The sequence below is a fragment of the Dermacentor albipictus genome, chromosome 1 (assembly GCF_038994185.2).
Source record: "Dermacentor albipictus isolate Rhodes 1998 colony chromosome 1, USDA_Dalb.pri_finalv2, whole genome shotgun sequence".
In the NCBI taxonomy this organism is placed as follows: domain Eukaryota; kingdom Metazoa; phylum Arthropoda; class Arachnida; order Ixodida; family Ixodidae; genus Dermacentor; species Dermacentor albipictus.
In genome coordinates, this window is record NC_091821.1 from 100031345 (window position 1) to 100054413 (window position 23069).

The following is a 23069-nucleotide window of genomic DNA, read 5'->3' on the forward strand; positions in this document are numbered from 1 at the left end:
ACATTGTAGTTGTTTTAAACCTGTATTCACATTATTAATTTTAGGAGGCTGTGGTAAATGGGTTTTGGAAGAAGGAATAAGAAGGAAAGCAAGAATAAGATTTGTGGAGAATTATCGTCATCGTGGGAATCGATTCCCTGAGCGGCACTCCCGAAGCTTCGTGCCAGTGGCCAGAGCCACAGGGTCGTCCATGATAGTTGGAGGCCGCAGACTTCGGTACAGATTCGGTATTGCCTATATGTCTGGAGTAGGGTTGGTCGTCATTCTGTCAAGTGCTAAGCAACGGCCCTTGGTAAAGGGCCAGGGTGTAGCGGGCAGGCCCCAAATAGGTGTTCGAGGACCGCCCGTGTGCTGCAGGTACCTGTATACGAATGATCGAAGCCACAAGGGTCTTCGTTACTGCGATAACGTTGCACAAGGAAGGGAGTAAAGTACCTTCCAATTTGTACCTGCCGGAGCAGAACCTGCTACCCGCGGTTTGCAGCCTGAGAGGGAACGGGAGGAATATCCAGTATGTTGAAAGTGTAGAGAAGAGAGAGCTGTAGTTGGGGTATCCGGCTATATTTGGGTTGTTACTTCCATCGGATAGTACCGGTGACTATGTATTTCTATATCTTCAGGTAGGTGGTTCAGTAATTGTTCGGACAAATTTAACTGCCCTGATAGTAGCGCGGCACGTGTTAGTCGACGGGACAGTTTATTTACTGGTATGCCCGCGTGACCCTGTATCTGCTGTAGGTGACAATCGTGTCCTCGATCACGAAGAAGACGCACGTGGAGGTGGAGTTGTTTAAACACTGTGGGTGAGTGTCTTAGGAGGCACGAAAAGCATCTTTCGAATCCATGAACACGCTGCAATAATGTTTGTAATCTATTGCTGATATGCGATCTACAAATTCAGCGCAAATTTGGCCAAGTCTAGAATGGCAAACAGTTGTACCGAAAATCCGTGGACGACGTCTCCACACGGCATCTTCGATATTTGTCGAAGCCATCGTGAACATTGACTATTGCTCTTGCCCTTCAGCAGATGCACCTACATAAACTGTATGGACCTTGCCAGAGAAATCATTGCCCTCGCGTAGTTCCTACTATTTTTTATCGTTGCGATTGGCTTACGTCTGTCTCCTCGCCGTTTGACCTTGTCCTCATGTTTTTCAATAGCGGCTTACGGCTTGCAATTGGGATGCGATGCAAGGGGGTAGAGGGAAGTACGGGTAGTCCAGGTGTCGTACATAATTTTCGCCAGGGCGATCCTCATTGTGTTTGTGGACTTGAGGCGCAAAACGGGCACGATAATATTGTGCGTTGCGATGAGTTCAGCGATGTCACCCAACACATTGAAGCTGTTGAGGGCCGAGAGTGGCGTGACCTATGTCAGTCCGGTTATTACCCCTCTGGCCTCGTGGCGCTCTAGCTAGAGTGCGTAGCTGTGCTTTAATGATTGGGTGGAAGGGGTCGCCGTCAGGATACGATCATGTACCAAAGTCTGCACAAAGTGCCACGTGTCTTTTTCTTTGGCACACCTTGCACTGTGTCGGCGATCCTGCGGAGAAATTGAGTGGCATGCTTGGTAACTTGTACATCAGTTGGACCACGTTGAGGTTGCACACTATTCATTCAAAGACATTGGCGGTATGTGGGTGACTTACTTTGTGAGGATGCATGCCTGTCCGATAAAGAGATGGACGCTTGTTTTGCCTTGGTTATTTGAAGTGGACCTGAATAAAGGGAAAATCAGACATCCACCTGTTCGTAGCAATTGCTACAAAGGAAACCCAACGGGTTCCTCGAAAGAAAAGCCTCATAGTTGAAGAAAAATTCGTCCTGGTCCGGGACTCGAACCCGGGACCACCCCGCCTTTCCGGGGCAGCCGCTCTACCATCTGAGCTAACCAGGCGGCTAGCAGATGGCAGGGCGAAGTCGAATTTGTCGACAACACGAAGCAAAGGCAAGTGTACGTTTGACGTAGTAGTTCTGCGGAGACCCGCAAGGTGGAGAGAAGTAATGAATAAAGGGAAAATCAGACATCCACCTGTTCGTAGCAATTGCTACAAAGGAAACCCAAACGGGTTCCTCGACAGAAAAGCCTCATAGTTGAAGAAAAATTCGTCCTGGTCCGGGACTCGAACCCGGGACCACCGCCTTTCCGGCGAAGTGGGCCTGCTTCCACCATGGATAACCACGAACTCGGCTTCCCTTTTTTCTAGCGCTACTGCGAGCCTATATCCTTTGTGTGAATCTCTCCATGATAACTTATAAGGGTGTACGTAGGCCTCTCTTGCTCTTCTAGGGAACCTTGCTTAATTCATAGGTTCACAACCTCTGCCTCAATCGCATGCTCAGTGTTTGTGATAGATTTTTCTAGTTTTCCAAGAAGAACTTCTAAGATCGGGATTGAATAAAGTAGGAGAGATTACGGCCCCTCGGGGAGCTCCACCTCGGTTCTGATGGTCGGAACTGAGTCTTGAAATGGTTGACCCTCAAGGAAGACAGCAATGAAATTGTACCTGCTGTCTTTGATGCTCATTGCTTGTACGACCAGGATGATGGAGGAGTGTGAAAGACTGTCGAAAGCCTTTCTGGCGTCTACCCCAGTGACTACGCGAGGGCAAGCAAACGTCCCCCTTTAGGCACAACATAGCGTCTTGAGCAGAAAGGACATTCCGGAACTCGTACCGAGTGCTCGACACTGTTTTCCTCTAACTATCATATTCCATATACCATACCATATACCATAGTCTCTACATGTAAAAACAACATAACAACGGCATCCTTCAAAGCCACATCGGCATGCGTGGCAGAGGCTGCAGCCATCGCCTTGGCCATTCAGGACGCCGAGCGCCGAACCAATTCGACTGTCATATTATCCGTCTCACAAGCGGCTTGCCGCCTGTTTCTAAATGGAGCGGCACCCAAATAAATACTCAAAATTTTAGGCAATCAACTAGAAGGGCACCACACTATCATATAGTGTCCGGCGCACGAGGGACTGGCAGGAAGCGCGAAGGCTGATCGTATTGCTCGATAATTAAACGTCCTAGAAATGGCATGGCCTAGCGACGACCTTCCACCGAATTCTCGAGACGTCCTCCTACAGCAAAGGCAGGAGCGGAGACGTTTTGGACATACTCACTCCGATTTAAACAGTCAACAGGAGAGAGACTGGCGTCGTATCCAGATGAATACATACCCCAACCTGCACCACCTACACAGAATACACCCCACGAGGTTCACTGACGAGTGCCCGTGGTGCACAGACACACCAACAATAAAACACATCACAAGGGGGTGCCCCAGGAGGCCTCCGCACATAGACAGCCCCATAATACATCAACATCCGCTAATGAGGAATAGGCAGTGGGATGCATGGCTTGCAGACGAGGGTCGGGAGAGCCAATTGGCTCTTCTGGACCAAGCCCAGTGAGCCGCTCGTGCCAGTGGGGCCCTGGAATAGGGGCCCCAACCATCGCGCCTTATTTTCTTTATATTCAACCAAGTTTTTACTCACTCACTTACCATATTAATCTTGCGTTCGCCATGCTTTCCAAAAGTTTACACTGGCATGACGCATGAGAAACTGGTCCTAATGTGCACGCATATGCATCATTAATTGTACTAGCTGTACCTTTACAAATAGAACGACAAACACGAACAGCACATGTGACGCCCGCGATAACCGGCCAGTCGTCGTCGTCGTCGTTGCTGTTTCATTCAGTAACAGCTACATCTACCCTTTACGGGCTATTCATGTGCAACCACGCTGCGCATTCCTTTTCTTTTTTTGCTTCCTTGAGCTTCTGCGCGTCTTTTTCTGAACAATTTAATAAAGAAGTGTTAACAGTGGCTAACAAATTAAATGACGTCTCAGTGCGCATACTGGCACCAATAAAGACGAAAAAAATTATGAAGTACTGCAACGTTATTGACCACCTTCTTCGCAGTGGCGCTTCTGTGCGCAATATGTTTATTTCGGTAGCACCATAATGTCCTTGCGCTGTTTCCAAGCAGTGGCAACAGGAGTAAGAGTGTGAAGGTGCAGTGTTTTGCTGTCTAACGAGAAAAATGCGAGCGCATGGCACAGGCATGAAAACAAACACGCCACGTCTGTAGTAATATGTAGTTCGGCGTCCGTTGCCCATGTTGAGCTTTTTCGCGAAAGAACCTCGGACGTACCCTCAAACAAAGATTTAGAAGAGGCGATACATTCACTGTCGGATCCCCGCAGTAAGCATTTACCGGTGACGCTAAAGGTACGAACTAAATTTAACTAAATAATATAACTCTGTTATATTCAGCATCTGCGCGCGTGGCCATCCACTACACTGATTTTGAGAATTAATCCAGAAAATATGTGCCTATAACACGGAGAGAGCGTGTTCACCGCATGCAAGCTTCGAGGCAGCAAACATCATCAGTTTAAGCTCGCGCCGACAGCTATGGCGCCCATTCTCGACCACCACACTTGAGCAGAGCGATGACAGATCGAAGCAACCCTGCCTCTGGACTAGTGGGCGTAGCCAGCGTCGAACGCAGATCGCTCAAGCTCACTTTCATCGGCGACTTGGAAGGCGTGCGACGCCACTAAAGGATCAGCCACATGGCTATGCCCACCAAGTACAAGGTTTTCGTGAGCAGGACCGACATACCAGCCAAGGCCATAGAGCTACTGGAGTCGAAGTAAGTCATACTCATGTGTCTACTACTATGGACCACACTACTACTGACCTGCTAGAAGGTCAGCCCGCAGAAGCGTTGCACGCCGAAAACACAATTGCGACCTTGTTGTGGAGCGCCCGCCTCGTCTGCGGGACGGGAGGCTGTAGGTTCGATTCCCACCGCCGCCGGGCACCTACTGGTTCAAATGGTCACAAACGTACCCCCCCCCCCCTCCCCAGTCTGGCGTTCCGCTTTTTTTCAGTGGTGATAGGCTTGGGAAAGGAGCCTGGCGCCATAAATTCCTTTCGAAACCCTTGTGAGTTGAACAGAAAGGAGGTTTGGGCCACTCCCATGGCGACAATTTCTCATGTGGCGCCCAAATGCACCTCTTGAGGTGCGGATGACAATAGGGGCATTTGATTGCTGGTTGGACGCCTTGACGTTCTGTCACGGCGTCTGGCTCTGGTCTTGCCTATCTCAACGTCTCCAAAGTGCAGCTTAATTCGTGTATGCATGGGTGTCACGAAGGCAGCAGGATTGGACGTTAGCGGGGGCACAGCAGCGCAGTCGCTTATCCGCGCCGCTAGCAGCTTCCAAATTGCGAGATTGTACTTTTCGGAGTAGCTGACTGTCAATCTCCTGCCTTGTAGTAGCAATATTAATAAACGGTGTCTTGTGTCTTTTGATGCTGACAGGATGAATTTTTATGATAACAATACGAAGCTTTCTCGGATACCATTCTATTAATTCCGTCCGTCGATCATGATAGGTGAAATTATGGTGCTAAGAGATGCGTCTGCTTCAAGCAAAGCAGCGACCGCTTGTAACAACGCCAGACAGATGTCGTTGAATTGTTTTACGCGAACCTGCAGCAAAGAGGCTCAGCAAGAAGACGGGATGAGACCGTATTCTTGAGCGGAGAACCCCTACCTGAGCTGAGATCTGAGATCTTCAGCTGGGGTCGCCTTACCCCCCAGCGTTTACTTTTGAACGCGTTCCTGGTACTGACATCAACATGGCGTATAATTCTTTGACGACTGCGCACTCTTGTTCAAGCTTAACCGCGTTTACTTGCCTATTGACAAACAACCTACCCCATGGAGGCAGGTTGACCCAAACTGGGCTGACATTCCTGGCCCGGCCGGCTAGCACTCACATGAGCCACATGCACGGGCAAATTTAAGCCCTGCAAGCCGACTCGATCTGGTTTTATGAAGTTCATGCAAACGTCCGTATTCATGAGCAGAATTAGCGTGGGTAACATCAAAGTAAAAATATCAATTGGTAAGAGCAATGAATCCCCCTTCTTCATGACCGAAATATTTTTGGTAGTTTGGCAGTCCGCTGATCTCACAACTCCCACTTACACACATCATCTTCGTTGGGGTTAATGTTTAGCGAATCTCTATCGCCGGAACTTGCGCGAGTTTTGAAATCGCGGATGGCGAATATTTACATCGCAGCTCAATATTGTTGTTGTTGTTGTTGTTCTCGTGGTAGTAGAAAACTATATTTATTATTTTATAATGAAGTCCCAGAGGGTGGAGCACTCAGTCTAGAGCCCCATTGCTGCTGCTATCCCATGGGCCCGATCAATCAGGTACAGTCACTACAGTCAGCAGCGAAAAATATTCAGTACGAAAGGATATATACTATGTACTGGCCCAGTTTGCCACCCTTGTGTGTGGAATATAGTTTGTACAACATCATAGACGCTATAACGTAAAGCTATTCCAACCTGTAACCACCGTGGTTGCTTAGTGGCTATGGTGTTGGGCTGCTAAGCACGAGGTCGCGGGATCGAATACCGGCCACGGCGGCCGCATTTCGATGGGGGCGAAATGCGAAAGCAACCTTGTACTTAGATTTAGGTGGACGTTAAAGAACCCCAAGGGTTCCAAATTTCCGGAGTCCCCCACGATGGCGTGCCTCATAATCAGATCGTGGTTTTGGCACGTAAAAACCCATAATTTTTTTTTATTCCATTCTGCTTCCATTACATTTCATTCATTTCATCCACTAGCCCTCCATGATTTCTGAAAAAAATTGGGCCACGCCCACTACGCGCGTCTCTCACGCGATGTCACGAAAACCGCGAAAAATCCCCATTTGATATGACGTGTGTGATTATGCGTGATTAGATATGATTACGCCGAACAAAAGAAAAATAATCTTTTACGATTCTACGCCTTTCTCGCCTTTAGCCCTTCTCTATTGGTCAAAATTTTTCGGGCTGCGCCTACTACACCTGTCTGTCACGCGAGGTCACAATACCCCCAAAACTGACACGTCAGAATGATGTGCCAGCACTAACGTTGCATTAATATGCCGAACAAAACTGATTTTTTTTTGTGATAGCCAGAGACTGCCTAGTTCCAAAAGAAATAAAAGATGGCTACCAGCCGATCGTTGTGGCACTTGCTACTCGGAGCTGCCTAAGAGAATGACTTTCTCAGCTTATCATAAAAATTTTTGCATGTCAATATAACCTTTTCGAGCCCTTTCGGCACGCATGACATCGCTTTACCAACTCTTCTTTGCCAAGAATCTGTTTTAGTGGAATTTTTATTTTTCCGTTGCACGCCGCCGCGATTTTCGACCAGCCACCGCAAGCTAAGCAGGAGAAGCAGAATAAGTGCGGACGCCGGCACCACCCTCCCCATCCGGTTGCCCTACTTTCACTGCGCAAGCCAACCCATCGAAACCTTCTTCATTTCAACACGTTCCTCGTCTCTTGTCAGCCAATTAGATAAGAAAAACATTTCAATGTAGGCAATGACATTCACTTTGAAAGCAAACAAGACACACATCCTATAAACGAGGATAGCGTTTGATTTGGCTGTTCAAACAACGCTGCGGGTAACCACCAAATGCTTCCGTTGGCGGTTACGTGAGTTTGAAGTAAGAAGATTTGAATAACAGAATGGAATAGTTTTACGTTATATGGCCTCATAACCGATGCCGCGGTGTGAAACAAAAGTGCTAGGACAAGGTGGGAATGAAAAGAAAATAATCGTTTAGCGTTTCCTTCCTTGTTAATAAAACTGGAAACGCTACCTTCCTTTCTGAAGCGTGTATATTTATTGAAAAGTCGAGGCTGCCTAGCCAGGTACGGTATGCAAAGACAGCCAGCCGAGCGTAACTCAACAATGTAAGGATATCCTCCATTACAGCCGTGTCAGATACCTGCACCAGTATACCTGCACCAAAGAAAGAAATGTTTTGGGCTTTCAACGCACCCGACGTTCTGCGAAATAAGGGGGAAATTATCCTGCACTTTAATGCAAGTGTGTTCAGCACAATGATGAATTTCGCAGCAAATTCGTAAGTAGTCTAAGAGTCATTTAGGCAAACTCAGTTGTCACTGGCGTGGAACCACATTTGTTCTTTCCAGAGCAACAACAGAAAAGAAGTTCTTGAATCATGTCATTACTAAATAGCCATCGCCGTTGGCGACAACCGCATATAAAGCATGAAACAAGCGGCTGCAAGACAGCGAAAGCGTACCAATTGTCGTTGGAGCATATCAATGGAGAAAAGAGAAGGGCGAGGGGAAGGGACACGACACTTCGTTTTGTGCGCCTCGCAAGTTATGAAGGTGAATGAAACGGAATTCAAAACGAATGGCGCACTGTGCAAGATGGCGTTGTGACGCAGGTGCAACGTGACCAGCGTGCCTTGCACACCGACCAACTGGCTCGAGCTATGGGGCAAGTACGTGCACGGGATGGAGGCGCTCTTTATCCAGCACTTCGAAAAGATCAACGTGAAGACACTCGACATGGTCGGTAAGGGCCCGGCGCTGACAGCCCATCTATACCCAACTAAGGTTAAGCCCGCCCGAGCAACACGAATGGCAACTTACAGCTGCAGCTGTCGAATTCTGTATGCAGGCAGCAAGGCAAACTCGCAGGATGTACGTAGATCATGTTCTTTCTTTATTTCCCTCCAACAAATGATCCGGTTCAGATTAACAATATCCCGTAGACCGTGAGGCAGCTTTGATAACTCTCCAAAATCAAAATACAATAAGTTGGCTGCTGATATTGAAGGGACCATTCTGTGGCACAGGCTCCCGTCTGCGAGTGGTGGCCACCATGTCAGTGCACCACGGCAACATCGACCTAGAAGAGTGCCGCAGACGGTAAGTCCACTATTGCTAGCGTGCACTCTCTCCACAGTAAGCAGCCATTGATTCTATACATATAGCTTGACACCAACGAAAAAGCGTTGAACTAGAACCGGTGTTGCAGGCTGCGCTTTCTTATAACCGAAAAATGTAAATATAATTACGCATCTTTTTCGGGCCCGCACGCACGCACACACACACACACACACACACACCCACACACACACACACACACACACACACACACACACACACACACACACACACACGCACGCACGCACAAATGTCGGAAATAGCACTTAGGAGCGAAAATCTTCGTGAACTCGCCCCTTGGTTTGCACAAAGAGCACCCAGCAGATGTGCATGTCACGGAGCGTTCCGCGCTCAGTATTTATACCAGAAGGGCACTGGTAAGCGTGCGAGCCGTTGCCCGATGACGGTGCAGATGACTTTGTGCCCAAAAATGTTTGCCTCCAACCAGTCGTGTGCTGTTTTGTCTTCATCACAGCGGCATCCACGTCGGGAACACGCCACACGTGCAGAGCGACGCCGTGGCCGAAGTCGCACTGGCGCTCACGATTATGGCGTCACGAAGGATCGTCGAGGGATTCGACGCAATAAGGGCGTGAGTCTGAAGGCTCCTCTTTGGCGCCCTTCGTATCGGAAGAAAGCTGAAGAAAGTCATTGGGAAAATGTCTGAAAATTCGGGAAAGTGACTGAATCACATGCATTAATGTGAATTCTTTAACTGTGCTGAATGTGAATAGATACACAGCTGAGCAAAACTGAATTATTTGTGTTCGCCTGATTGTGCGATATAGGCACATGAAAGAAAGCATAGCCTGACGCTAAATTTCGAAGTTAATATAGTATAGTTGCTTGGTTCGATTAATTTTCCAACCTAAGCCTGTTCCCAAGTTTCCTATACGCCCGTGTAATTGGAATGCGAGTCTAGTTGGAACCACAAGGCATTCAACAAATTGGACTTGTAACTAGAATTTGATCGTAAAAACAACATCGAGGCTCTGATGCCTGTAAGGTACATCTTAATCGAATCTGCAGTGGATATCAGACAGCCGCAGAGGACGATAACGTCCTGTTTCCGATTTCTCATAAATATATGATGCGCTGTTCTCACGCTGCAAGAAGAAGTTATCTAAGACTTTAGGGTAATATCAGGAGCACTGCTTGTCAAAGATTGTGTCTTAGAGACAACGTCCTCGCCATCAACACACAGGACGTGCCTTGAACTGCTCTTTTGCTGGCGTTCGCATCAATTTCTGTTGATTTTTCCTGCCTTTCGGTTAGATCAATCCTTATCGCTTTCTGAATAACTTCAGAGGGTTCTTCTTCTAGCACGAGCAACGTGGAAAGCCAACAAAATGTTGTTTGACAGGTTTGAGAGTTCGGCTTACTACAGTTGGGATTGACATAGTTTTATTATTGTCTGTGTCCGTGGTGTAAAGTATGGTCCACGCTTAAAAAAAAAAAAACCAGTTATGTTATTCCGCCATCGATTACAGGCCGACTACAGATGATATACAGGGTGATAATTTTTAAGGTTTACCGAACTTTTCAAAATTGCCTATGGCAGGTAGCACAGTTTTTGTCGTTGAGCTGGGTTATTCGAAGAGACGGACATTTCTAGCGCGAGAAGTCGAAACACATAGTTGTCTAATTACCAGAAATTCACTAATTGACTTCTTAATTACTTTGCGGCACATATTGCAATTTACGAATTGTAGCCGGTCAGTTTGCAAGACGTATCCACTTGAAGTTATCTTCCAGGAGGACAACGGTTTCGAGATAGTATATCCCAATCTGCGTGGGACGAAATTCATGGGCGTTGCAGTTACTTTTGTGCTTGAATGCATAAAAGTTTTCTTAAAGAAGTACGTGAGACAACAGTGCATTTTTAAGGCGAGTTTGATGGCGCATATCTCAAACTTGTGCCGTTCTGAAAATTCCTTCCAAGTAAATTCGCAAATTACAATATGTGCCGCAAGGTAATTAATTAAGAAGTTAATCAGTGGTGTATTTTAATTCGTTAAATATGTGCCTCGATCTTCCTTGCAAGTAATGTCTGCCTCTTTGAGTAATCTAGCTCAAGGGCTAGAATTATGTTATCATCAACAGTGTTTAGAAATTCCGTAAAACTTAAAAATGATTACTCCGTATGACATGCTTATGGGATGTCTGGCTACCGCATCATATCAAGTTCTTCTTTAGCTAAGTTGAAGTAATATTGCAGTTTATTGCTTATACTGCAGTTTAAGTATTCCAACGTGCACCACACTTGTAAACATGCATGCTTTCTTTGTTTCAACGTAACGATAGCCGCTTATAACGCCATTTTCACTCTTACATGCAGCCCACCGCGGGTGCTCAGTGGTTATAGCATTGTGCTGCTGAGCATTGGCGTAGCCATGGGGGGAGGAGGGGACCCGGCGAAATTTTCTGACGACCCTGCCCCTCTTTCCCATGGAACAGAAATTTTCAGGAGGTGGGCTCCGAAACAACGACATGGATGAAAGGGAAAGCTTGAATGTCAAAGCAAGGCGAGGGCTAGTGGTGGTCTGAAGGGGGAGGAGGGAGTTGTCATGTCATCGTACCTACAACTTAAGTTTATCCAGTTTCTGCGCAACCACTGACGTGTCTATAGTAGTATCGTCACCTTTTTTTTCCCTATTCCCTCCACCCCTTGTATGGGAACAGCGAGCGAAGAGTGGCAAGGCTGTTATTCACTCGTTTCACGACTGCGTCGGTTCTACCCATTCTCTGCCTCCTTCCCACCTCTCTACCATTCTATATAGCTTCCCTCTGGATTTGGGTATAGTAGAAGGGTAAGCGCTGCAATTTCTGCAGTGGTTTTGCGGGAGGTCACGGATAATTACAGCTGTCAAGAGTAACGTTAATGTGGCGATCGACGCCCAGGGAGCTCCAGAGGGCATTGTGCACATTCGACGCGTTGCAGAGGTCCAAATAAGTTTCTCGCGTCTTCTTTCCTCTCTGCCACGCTCGTTCCATGTAGTTTACTAGTTTACTAAAAGTTTACTAAAGTTTACTAATTATTAAAGTTTACTAAAAAGCTTCAGCGCATGAGGAACAAGAAGAAACGCTTGTATAATATCGCTAAGCGAGATCGCACATCAGCAGCGTGGCAGAATTACAAAACGTACCTTAAATCGTACTGCTCAGCTTTAGGCGAAGCTAAAGATAAATATTTTTCTAATGATCTTCCTGAGCTGCTTAAGAACAATCCTGCCAAGTTTTGGAAAATAATAAAGCCTAACAACGAATCAGATGAATTATCATTACATAACAGCAGCAATACTTCTATTCCAGTCAGTGAATGTTCGGAGGTCTTTAATTCATTCTTCAGCTCTGTATTTACACAAGAGAACACTTCAAATACACCTTTTGTTTCAGAATTAGGCTACCAATACATGGAACCTATTGAAGTCACTTTGGAGGGCCTCTCTTCTCTCATAAATAACCTTAAAATGTCTTCTTCATGTGGCATAGATGGTATAAACTCAAAGATTTTAAAGAATACGGTAGAAATATCTAGCAAAATTCGTTTTTTATATTCAGAAAATCACTTGCGACAGGCCACCTTCCCGCAGATTGGAAGATGGCGAAAGTTATTCCTTGTTATTATATTACGTTTTTTTTCTTTCTTCTTTTCCCTAGTGAATCATGATCTAAATATTTCTTTTTTCATCTCAGTTGTACTTTGGTTGTATGTTGTAAACAGATACGGTTTATAGATGTCTTGTATTCAAATTATTTTCTATGTACTACCCGCCTTACTCAATGCCTCACTTTGAGGCCTGTAAGGTATTTTTAAATAAATAAATAAATAAATATACACGCTCTGAACCACCCCTGACGAGGGCAAACTTTCGAGGAAAAAAAAGCTTCGCTTTAAAAGAAGGCTGATTTGCGTATGGCAAAATATATCAAGGACAGAGGTGCTCGGCCAGGGAAGCTAAGAAACCGCCACAACAAACAGGTGGGAGGGTAGGTAGAAGAATGGCCTCGAAGTCCACGCAGAAACATAAATATAGGAATGTTAACGGCCGCCGAGCCGTTCAACAAAGAGGTGAATGTTGAAGAGTGTGACAGTGACTAACGAAAAAGAATGTTAAGAAGGGGAGGGGAGTGATCGATACGAGGAGGAGAGGACGCACATAAAAGGCGCGAAGAACGAAGTTGCCGGATAGTTATGGGGAGCATCTCGTACACTGCCCGATCGCTTAACACTGGACAGCCGTGGCCACTCGCCTAGCTGAGGCTCACCTACCACATGGAAACACGTGCTACTTACTGCGGAGAGCCTATATATCCTCACTAAACGTCTCGGCAATTTTCAGAATAGACGGGTGTCTGGAGACACGACGTTTTCAAATCTCTTGGAGCTACTAGCCCTTACTTTACTGCGAACAACGGATGCCGTATAATTTTCCCAAAGGCTTCTGAACAGGAAGCAGCCCTGCTTCGGACTGTCGACCTCATCAGTTCCCGAGTGTGATCAAATAACAATATGCGTCGCGTGATGACTACAGTACCATGATCGCAAGTTGCTTCCAAACATCTCTTTAAATAAGTCGGACAGCGGATCACCAAAAGTGAGTGAAACCTGCATCCTATGATACTGAAGTTTTAGCGCAAAGCTTCGTTCCTTTATTTTTAAGTCTAGAATAATATAGCATACCCACAACTCCGAAAGCGCGATTGAGTGATAGGAAATTTGCAAAATTGTGCCCGCCCTCTCCTGTAAGTAGCCGTGGCCGCACCACTCAATAGAAGGTCTAGCTTAAAAACAAACATGATCTCCGCTGTTACCTGGGCTGCAACAAGTCTGGCCTGCAAACGAGAAGACACACGCTAGTGCGCTGTCTTGTTTTTCTAAGGCCCCGTTTTTAACGCTGCTAATGTACCAGCTAGGTCATCGACACATATATAAATGCATCAATTCGTAAATGAAATTTTGGTTCACTTATTCTCATCTTTAAAAATACCAAAGGATGATAGCATAATTTGATGCGAACTTTGTCTTTGCGTATTGTGCGACCTCCATATATATATATATATATATATATCTATATATATATATATATATATATATGTATATATATATATGTGTGTATATATATATATATATATATATATATATATATATATATATATATATATATATATATATATATATATATATATATATATATATATATATATATATATATATATATATATATATATATATAATTACGGTGCAACCGAGAGGCGCCAGTCAGAGGAAGACGATTTGACGGGTAGAGGTGGCATCGGTCTCGACAGCCATCTTGTTTGTGCACCATTGTTCCTCTTGTCTATATTGAAAATACATACGTATATGTGACTTCTGCAACGTAACTATATATATATATATATATATATATATATATATATATATATATATATATATATATATATATATATATATATATATATATATATAGAGAGAGAGAGAGAGAGAGAGAGAGAGAGAGAGGTGAAAGAGGGGAAGGAGTGGGGTAAGTGTCGGCGGAACCCTCCTCCCCCTTCCCGAAATAAATTTCTCCCTACGCCACTGCTGCTGAGCACAGAGTCGCGGGCTCGATCCCTACCGCGGCGACCGCATTTCAATGGAGGCGAAATGCAAAAGTCCTCGTGTACCGTGCATTGGGTGCATCTTCAAGAGCCCCAGGTGGTCAACGTTCATCCGGAGTCTCCCACTACGGCGTACCTCATAATTAGATCGCGGATTTCATTTAAATTTGAAATGCACCATATGCTATAAGCGAACAGACTTGATCTTGTGTAAGGCCGAATTCAGACTGGAATCATAGCTGCCGTAACTTGCGCGCTGCCGTTTTTGGCTAGGCATGACTTTCTCACCGTTACAGGGGGAACTGGACTCCAACCGTCAATCTGTCCTGGATGGTCGGACCTGAGCTCGTAGGCAAGGTTGCCGGGATCATTGGCCTCGGAGACATCGGTGCGTAAGCTGCTCCTGGAGCTTTTGAGATAACACTCACAAGCCTTATGCAGACACTCGCCTCTACGGCGCATTTTAAGCACCGACGTTTGTCTCCAGCGTACCAAAAACGCTACTAGCAGCTCACCGTAAGTTTCCCGGACTTAAATCAGAATTTTGAGGTAGCCAACTCAGCGTATAAAAAACGATACGCTGGGCTTTATGGCGTGAAGGTCACTTGGTTAAGGTAAGCTAGGCCGCTTACCCTTCGAGAGATGCGCCAAAGCAGCCAGGTATCTTCGCTGGTATTGTGGCCACTGATGGAATCTCTGTCGCCGAAACGGTTTTCGGCCCCTCTCACTGTCGCAAACGCCGCTGTCACCACTGCTGTCCTTTTCTTTAGGTTGCAGAATGCTAAAAGCCAATAAACTGCTAGAGTTGCAAAACTGCCTTGAGCGAAGGAGGAACCCGCGGTTCAAGTGCACAGCGCTTCAGGAAGAGTATACATTGAAGGCGAATATATTTTGGAGATCTTTCGAGAAACATGTAAGTTTAAATCAGGAAGTTATTTTGGGCGCCCAATTTACACGAAGAGTCGGCGTCAGTAGCTTGCGGGACGCAATTTGCGCGATAGAGCCGAATTTCAGCCCATCTTTTGCGCGCAGTCAGTAAAGCAGTAGAGCAATATATGCTTGCCGCGTACACCACTGCACGTAATAAACATATGACCTTATTCACAAAAACGTTCTAACGCTGACACTGCTCGTAAGAACCAATGTCAGCCAATGGCAATGTTGGAGGTATTATTAGCGACGGCGGCCGGCCAATAATAAATGGCATTTACGAACAAAAAGCTTTGTAAATTCGACCCCTGCATTCCATGCTGTGCGCTGATGCTCTTGAAACATTCAGCTATTTCGCAGACCCGCGCCCCGTAAGCTTTATACATCGAGTGTCCTTGTTGATTTGGTAGGTATACATCAGAATGTCCAGGAAAGTTATAAAAAGAATTCAATAAATTGCAGCTTAAGTTCATCGCAATCTCTGAACACTGGTAACGGGTGCTAGGAAGCTAGTGCCGATTGAAAAAGAAAACAGAAACAAACAAAAGTTGTACACTGATTATATTTAGGATACAGCGGTGTCTGCTGATCTATAGTCACAAAGCCTGAATTTATAGTGCTCATCTACTCGTCGAGGTTTTGATTTCCGGCCACAGGAGCAGCATTCCAATGCGGATGGAATGCAAGAATACCCATGTATTTAAAATTCGGTGCATGTTATCAAATTATGTTGTTAGCTTCCACCACGCTGTCTCTCATCACCGTAATGCAGGTTCGGGAAGTGAATTGTCATTCCCATAGAGCAACAAAATATACGCAACTGCACGTCAAGTTGAATTTTGTCATACGATTGTTCCAGGAATGGAAATTGTCAACCGGCTGAGGGCGTTCAAAGTGCGAAGCTTTTTGTACCACAACAGGCGCCCCAAACTGGACCGTAAGTAGCTCTCGCGAGTTTATGCCATTGTTGAGAGGACAGTCATCTCGTGTACACTGCACAATGAGCGCGCTCAATTTATTACGAAGGTTCAGGCACTCCCGCCGGGTGCCACAGAGCACAGCCGAAAGAGGAATAGTGCCGTATTTTATTGATCAGGGTTCGTATTTTACAATAATTCATTTCCTCCGATTATTTTCATTTTTTATCATCTGTACGGCCCAGTGGCACATCCCGGAGAAATAGATGGCGTGCGGGCAAATCAAGACGGGTAAAAATTCTTAGGGATTTGGAGAAGTTACCATTCGTTGAAAGTTACGTCCGGGAGGGCTGTAACAGGACAAAAGAGGAGGCAGGATCGGTCATTCTCATTTCTCAGACTGGCATAAAATAGCGCTTACTTGTAACCAACGTTTCCTGTCCGGGAGACACTGTAATTGCGGAGGATAATGTAATCTGAAACTAGCTTATACTTGCGCACAAGAAATAAGCGTGGACAAGTAAACAATTAGTTGGTACAGTGTGAAGATACTAACAGTTGAGAGATAAGGTAGGAATTAGGAATTATATTGCTAAAGGATATGAATGCCCGAACTGAGGATTTGGATGGACTCGCAGTCTATCACGAGAAAGTACTGCTTGATTTTAGAGACCGGCAAAATCTGTTGATTATAAATAGGCAACCTAAATGTGATAGGAACCTGTCAACAGGCAACCGTTGATAGATTACGCTCTGATGCCCAAAGAACTCTACAATGAATTCACTAGAAGAAATATAGGCGAAGAAGGAACTAGAAGCTTAGGATGGTTGGGTGATCCTAAAAAGGTTACTTTGCGCATGGATCACCCAGCGGAGGAAAAAAAAATGCAGGAGTACAAACGCAGTACATTAAATTTAAGTTACAAATGAACATACCAAAATATAGAAGCAATCATTCAGCAGGTCATTGAAAGTAGACCAAAGGATTGGGATTACGGTGAACTTGAGAGCCTCGTGATGGGCAAAAATTAAAAGGAAATGTCCAGTGGAAAAATAAAGACGTAGTTTAGCCCGAAAGCCGAAGCATCAATTGCGATAGCAAATTGGTAGACAGTAGTATTGAGTTCTATCGGCCGTATAAACTTTGAAACATTCGCTTACTAACTGAATGAACAAGCATTGTGTCAGCGCGCACAAGCAAACATGAACACAAAACTTGATGAGCGCGGACACTCACTGTCAAAGCGCTGGTGTGAGCAAGTGCGGCAGCAGCAGCAAGCGAAGTGACCTTCGTGCCGTCTATCGCTTCGACGCAAGAACGGCTAGAACACAGCGCGCAAAAAGGTACGAGCCGTCTGCAGATCGCTTTCAAGATACGGCGCACGCGACCGTGCAAAGTACGCACTTGTTGACGCTGTTAGGGTGGCTGGGGTGGCCGTCTAGCCACCCTAACGCTGTCGAGGCCGCCCCCCCCCCTCTCCCTCCCACGCTGCCTCTCCGCTTTCCTCCATATATACCGCGTGAGACTGAGCCGCCATCGTCGGTTCCCCTGGCGCCCAGTCGCGAAATGCGCAGTTGCTGCCGGAGCACAACGCCCGCCGCCCCTCCCCCCCATCTCCCCGCGGCCTTTCGCGCGACGGAAGACGGCGCGTTTGCTCTCCGCTTTCTCCTCCGCACGCGCCAGATTGAGCGGCGATCGCCGGCTTCCCTCGCGTGCTTTCACTCGCACCTACAGCATATGACGCGCGGCGACGCTGTTATCGCCCTTAGATTTTATACGGAATATCACGGCGACGCCGACGGCAAAAATTTCCTGCAGTGTCAATATAATTGCCATCGCAATAAAACCATGCAATTGCTGGAATAATAGAATCATGGTCGCAATCGATGAGCGGTGCAACGTGTCCAGAGAACGCAGATGAGTAAAGATGGCAGGACTGTCACAAGAGGAAATAGACCAACAATGGGAGACATATCAGCGCAAAAACGGTAAATTAAGATACTTGTTCAAGGAAAAACTAACCGCTCAAGTAATCGCTGGTTCTCGGGAATGTGTGAGAAAAACAAGAGAGCACCAAAAAAATTCTGCAGCTTCGTTAAATCACTCGAAAGAATGAAGTCGCCCCTTATCATATCGAGGAGGCAGACAGAGGTACCTTGGAGGGACAAGACGCGTTTAATTTTATTGCTGAAACCGATGTCGAGTAATTTATAAACGGTGACGGAAAGATATGTAAAAAAAAAGGTGAGTACTAGGAAACGAGGCAAACGCAGAAGAGAGATTAGAGCAGATTATTCTCAGCTGAAAAAAAGGGCAAAACAAGAAATTTCGATCTCCAGCGCAAAGGAAATAGACGGAATACTCATGAGGCTAATTAAGAAACTAGGACCACATGCTAAAATTAAAAGTATTGCTAAAATCGTCAGAAACGTCATACAGGACGAGAACATTCTTGAGAGTTGGCGCCAGAGTAGAATGAGGAGCATGTGGTTGCTTCCGCACAAGAACATCGTTTATGCTTGTTTATAACGATGAATGACCTGTGTTGTGTCAAATGTGTGGGAATGGAATGTATAAAAGATGGTTTTCACGAATAATATTTCAGTTGACAGTCGAGCACCGCTCCTGTGTGTACACGTGCGCTTGCTCTTTTCGTCGTTTCGAGGTGTTCGACTTCGAGAAGAATGAAGTCAACTTACAGCAGTAATTGAGATAAAACCAACATTAAATCTTACGGACCGATTACGATGCCATCCTCAGAATTCATTCCAAGTGCCTTGCAATCTGCCCGGCTAAAATTCGTGAATTGCAATATTTGCCGTAAGTTGAAAGCTAATTTGTAAAATTTTTTTTAATTAGCTAGTTGCGCATTTCGATTTCTAGTGGAAGTAACGTCCACTTTTTCGAGCAGTCCGGTTCGAGGATTATAATCGCGCTATTTGCCACAAGCGATTTAAAAAAAAAATCATATAGTAAAATAAAGCACCTAGTATGTAAGGCCGCCTTATTACATGCATCCGCTCCGTTACAATTACACGCGTTCGCGATCAATACAAGCCCTACGCAGTTGCACCACTATCCACTAGTTGACGCTGTAGTCATCACCAGCGTGCATCACGCGGCGTGCGCACCGCGCGCGATCTCCTAGGCAGTTTACACGAGAGAGTAATCCACTTTCCTGCCCCAAGGGGAGCACATCACATAACGATATGATACATTTCTCAGACGTCGCGACCACGTAAAACTTCCACTGAAGATGGGATAGTGGTACACTAGTAACCGCATGTGGGGGTGCCGTTAGTCCGAGAGACACAAAAAGCTTCCGCGGCTCGGAGGAGATTAGCCAAGCCTTGGGTTGTGCGTCTTCTCGGCGGCAGCACGCCGCTTTACGTATTTCACGCGAAAGAATGGAGAAGAGGTTCGCTGCAAACGACGTCAGGATAACCCATCCCCTGAGCTCCGCCGAGCGAATACGTGCGTACCATTATAGCTCACCTATAAAAACGAGGCCAATCATAGAGGCGTGCTTCTCCCTGCAAGTTATTGTGGGGGAAAAAACAGTTTTGAGGACTTACACCAAAGATTGCTCGCTTTCGAGCGAGCAAAGCTATGGTCCAGCCATGGCGCGGCTCATGGTTGGACTCCTGTTAAGACACATCGCAAATGCCGTATGCAGGCTGCCTTCCGTAAAGACAACCATGCATGTTTATGCTTGTTGGCTTCTCATGATATTATTAATAAAAATCGGGCCCCTCGGTTATCCCCCTTTCTTCTCCTTAAAGAGGCCCAGGCGGTCAAAAGTATTCCGAGTCACTCTACCACTGGTGCCGCCATCATGTAACTTGGACGTTAAAATTAATCAAACCCCCTAGGAATTAGTGCAAAACATTATAACGAGCACCTTAAACAAACGACGTGCTGTCATTTTATAATTTTGCAATATCAAGAAGGAAACAATGTGTTTTCGATGGTAGAAAATATTACGGATTGCCATTTTGCTGCAGCAGCATATCAGTTAGCGATGGACTGCCTGCATTTACTAAATAAATGTAACATCAAGGACAATTTATTTGCATGAGAGTTTAGTTTTACAGCGACAGAACAAATTCGACCGTTACGCGATCAAGTTCGTCATTTCTTGGCGTAAAGCATGCTCGCATACCGCTATCTGCGATCAGAATCCATTACGCTGCCCTCTGTTAATTGTATTTAAGTAGCATGCACTATCGACGCACCCTGATTGAAAACTTACATGGCCTGTCGTTGTACCTTTGCCGAATGGTGGCCCAGCGCTGCCGCACGACATCCAGTACACCACGCTGAAGCATTTGCTGTGCAACAGCGACATCGTGATCGCGTGCTGCCCGCTCAACGCGGAATCGCAGCAGATGTTCAACGAGAAAACCTTCCACCTGATGAAGCACACGGCTGTCTTCGTCAGCATCAGCAGGTGAGCAGAGCTTGTCAAGTAGATGTGCACGGGCCGACCGCAGAACATGCGCTCATCTGGTAGAGGATAACAGTCGATTAAGGAGCCTGCATGCCGCACTGCCAAGACTTGTATGAAGGCTCCCTAGAGTCGGTTGGAATTAAGGTTTACTCACTATGTATGTATCAAGAAAAACCTCTCGATTCCCATCAGAAACAGTTTGCTTTTTTCGAGTTGGGAAGCGTTCCATTAATTACAATGCAGGGGCGCTGGCTCTGACGTTCAGATTAGTTTACTCATGCCACCGTGAGTAGGGGCGCTATAACGTAAAGCTATTCCAAACTTTTCTATTCCAATTCTGCTATCAGCCCTCCACGCCCCCCCCCCCCCCACCTGTCTGTCACGCGACGTCACGAAAACCGCGATACCACCCCATCTGATATGATGTGTACACACTGATTATGCATGATTTGACAGAAAAAAGAAAAACAGTTATTTCTGATTCGACCCCTTTTCGCCATTAGCCCTCGGCTATTGGTAAAAAGTTTTCGGGCTGCAGCCACTTCACCTGCCTGTCACGCGACGTCACAAAACCGCAAGAACTCACCGCGTCAAAGTGACGTGTACGCGATAAAGATGCATTAATATGCCGAACAAAACTGAATTTTCTTCGGAATAGCCGCAGGCTGCCCCGTTCCGAAAGGAATAAAAGATGGCTGCCGCCGATCGCTCAGACGCTGGCTACTCGCACCTGCCGGAGAGCATAGGGGTATTTGCGTATAATAAAACTTCTTGCGTTGCCGTGCAAGGTTTTCGAGCACTTTCGGCACGTTTACCCCCTCATTCTGCCAACTCTTCTTTGCTGAGGGTCAGATTTTGCGTCATTCTTGAGCTTCCGTTGCATGCCGCCGCGATTTTCGACCAGCCACCACAAGCTAAGTAAGGGAAAGCCGACCAATCCTAGACGCCGGCACCACCCTCTTCATCCGGTTATCGACTTTCCGTGCAGTGGCTCGGCCCCATCGAATCCCTCTCCGCTTGAGCGTTCTCCTCGCCTCTTGTCAGCCAATTAGATACGACAAACCACTCGGTGTAGGGAATGTTATTCGTTTTTCAAGCAAACGAAAGTGACCTCCTATGAACGAGGAGAGCGTTTGATTGGTCTGTTCAGACAACCCTGCGGCTGACCGCCCGTTGCTTGCGTCGGTGGTTACGCAAATTTGACGTCAGGAGATTGGAATAGAAACATATTGGAATAGTTTTACGTTATAGGGCCCTAGGATCGTCCCCAACTATACACATGCGGTAGTCTTCATTGCTCGTAAATGTTCTTCTCGTGTACCTTGAACAACTGAGCAAAAACATTGCGATTCGCGATGTACGCCGCACACCATCCATTTGCGACGACCACTTGCGAAACAGCCAACGCATGCCGACGGGCTGGGGGTGCCTCGAGGCACTGACGCGCGGGTTGCTGAGCTGTCTTACTGTCACCTCTGCTCGTGCGATGGACACCGTGACGAACACTTTTGCAGCTGCCACCGTTGTTGAAGTTATACACGAGAAACCATGCGACTCCATGCGCTATGGTGAGCCAGCAGTCAAAGTATCAATAGCAGAAACCGCGTTCCCAGTTATATCTTTCATCGCCACGACGTGGTGTTGCGCAGACTCACTGGTGCGATTAGTGTTACTGTGTATTCGCCCTCTGGGAGCATATAACAGTAGCTTTATAGACGCCGTTAGGGAGCATTCATACGCACCCGCGCTCTAAGACGTCGGCGTGCATATATAGGCGCCATGGCTGCGGAGCGACATCTGTCAAACGGCATCGAGAAATTCGAGTTAAGTGCGTCACCGCGCAGGATCGCGATGAGCACGAATGAGTTCATCGGGTCGAGCAAAATAAAGAACCATGGTGCCGGCGACTAGTCTCTCGCCTCACTCCGTCGTGCAGGCGAGAAGTGGTGAACGAGGAAGCGCTCTGCAACGCTCTCAAGTCCGGTGAGATCGCCTCCGCGGCGCTCGACGCTGCTGGCGACACCCCTATGGCCAAAGACAACCCGCTCCTCCAGCTCCCCAACTGCAGTGAGTACGCGCAGTGTTACCCATTTGAGCCTCTTAGAGCCTGCGCTCGTCTTCGAGACACTACGTCACGTGCGGCCTTTACAGGATATACAGGGTGTCTTAGGTAACTTGAGCAAAACATTAAGAATATGCAAATGCCACGCGTAGCTGGACAGAACCAAGGTAATGTTGTTTGCCGTCGTTTGGAGAACCTCAGATTATGTCTTTTTTTTCCAGTTCACCTAATTAGATCATTAGTCTTGATTAATTATTCAACTGCTCAAATATTATAATTAAATGAAA

General features: G+C 46.4%; 1 protein-coding gene across 1 annotated transcript in view; it reads left to right on the plus strand.

Moving 5' to 3' along the window:
- The first annotated feature begins 4406 nt into the window (after nucleotides 1-4406).
- The window catches only part of LOC135906201 (glyoxylate reductase/hydroxypyruvate reductase-like), a 30046-nt gene continuing 11383 nt past the window's right edge, over nucleotides 4407-23069 (plus strand). The window contains exons 1-8 of the mRNA XM_065437462.2: nucleotides 4407-4680; nucleotides 8317-8447; nucleotides 8731-8803; nucleotides 9297-9413; nucleotides 14719-14810; nucleotides 16212-16289; nucleotides 20561-20720; nucleotides 22657-22787. Of these exons, the coding sequence (XP_065293534.1) occupies nucleotides 4601-4680; nucleotides 8317-8447; nucleotides 8731-8803; nucleotides 9297-9413; nucleotides 14719-14810; nucleotides 16212-16289; nucleotides 20561-20720; nucleotides 22657-22787 (862 nt within the window). The 5' untranslated portion in view covers nucleotides 4407-4600. The remainder of the gene's footprint in view (nucleotides 4681-8316; nucleotides 8448-8730; nucleotides 8804-9296; nucleotides 9414-14718; nucleotides 14811-16211; nucleotides 16290-20560; nucleotides 20721-22656; nucleotides 22788-23069) is intronic.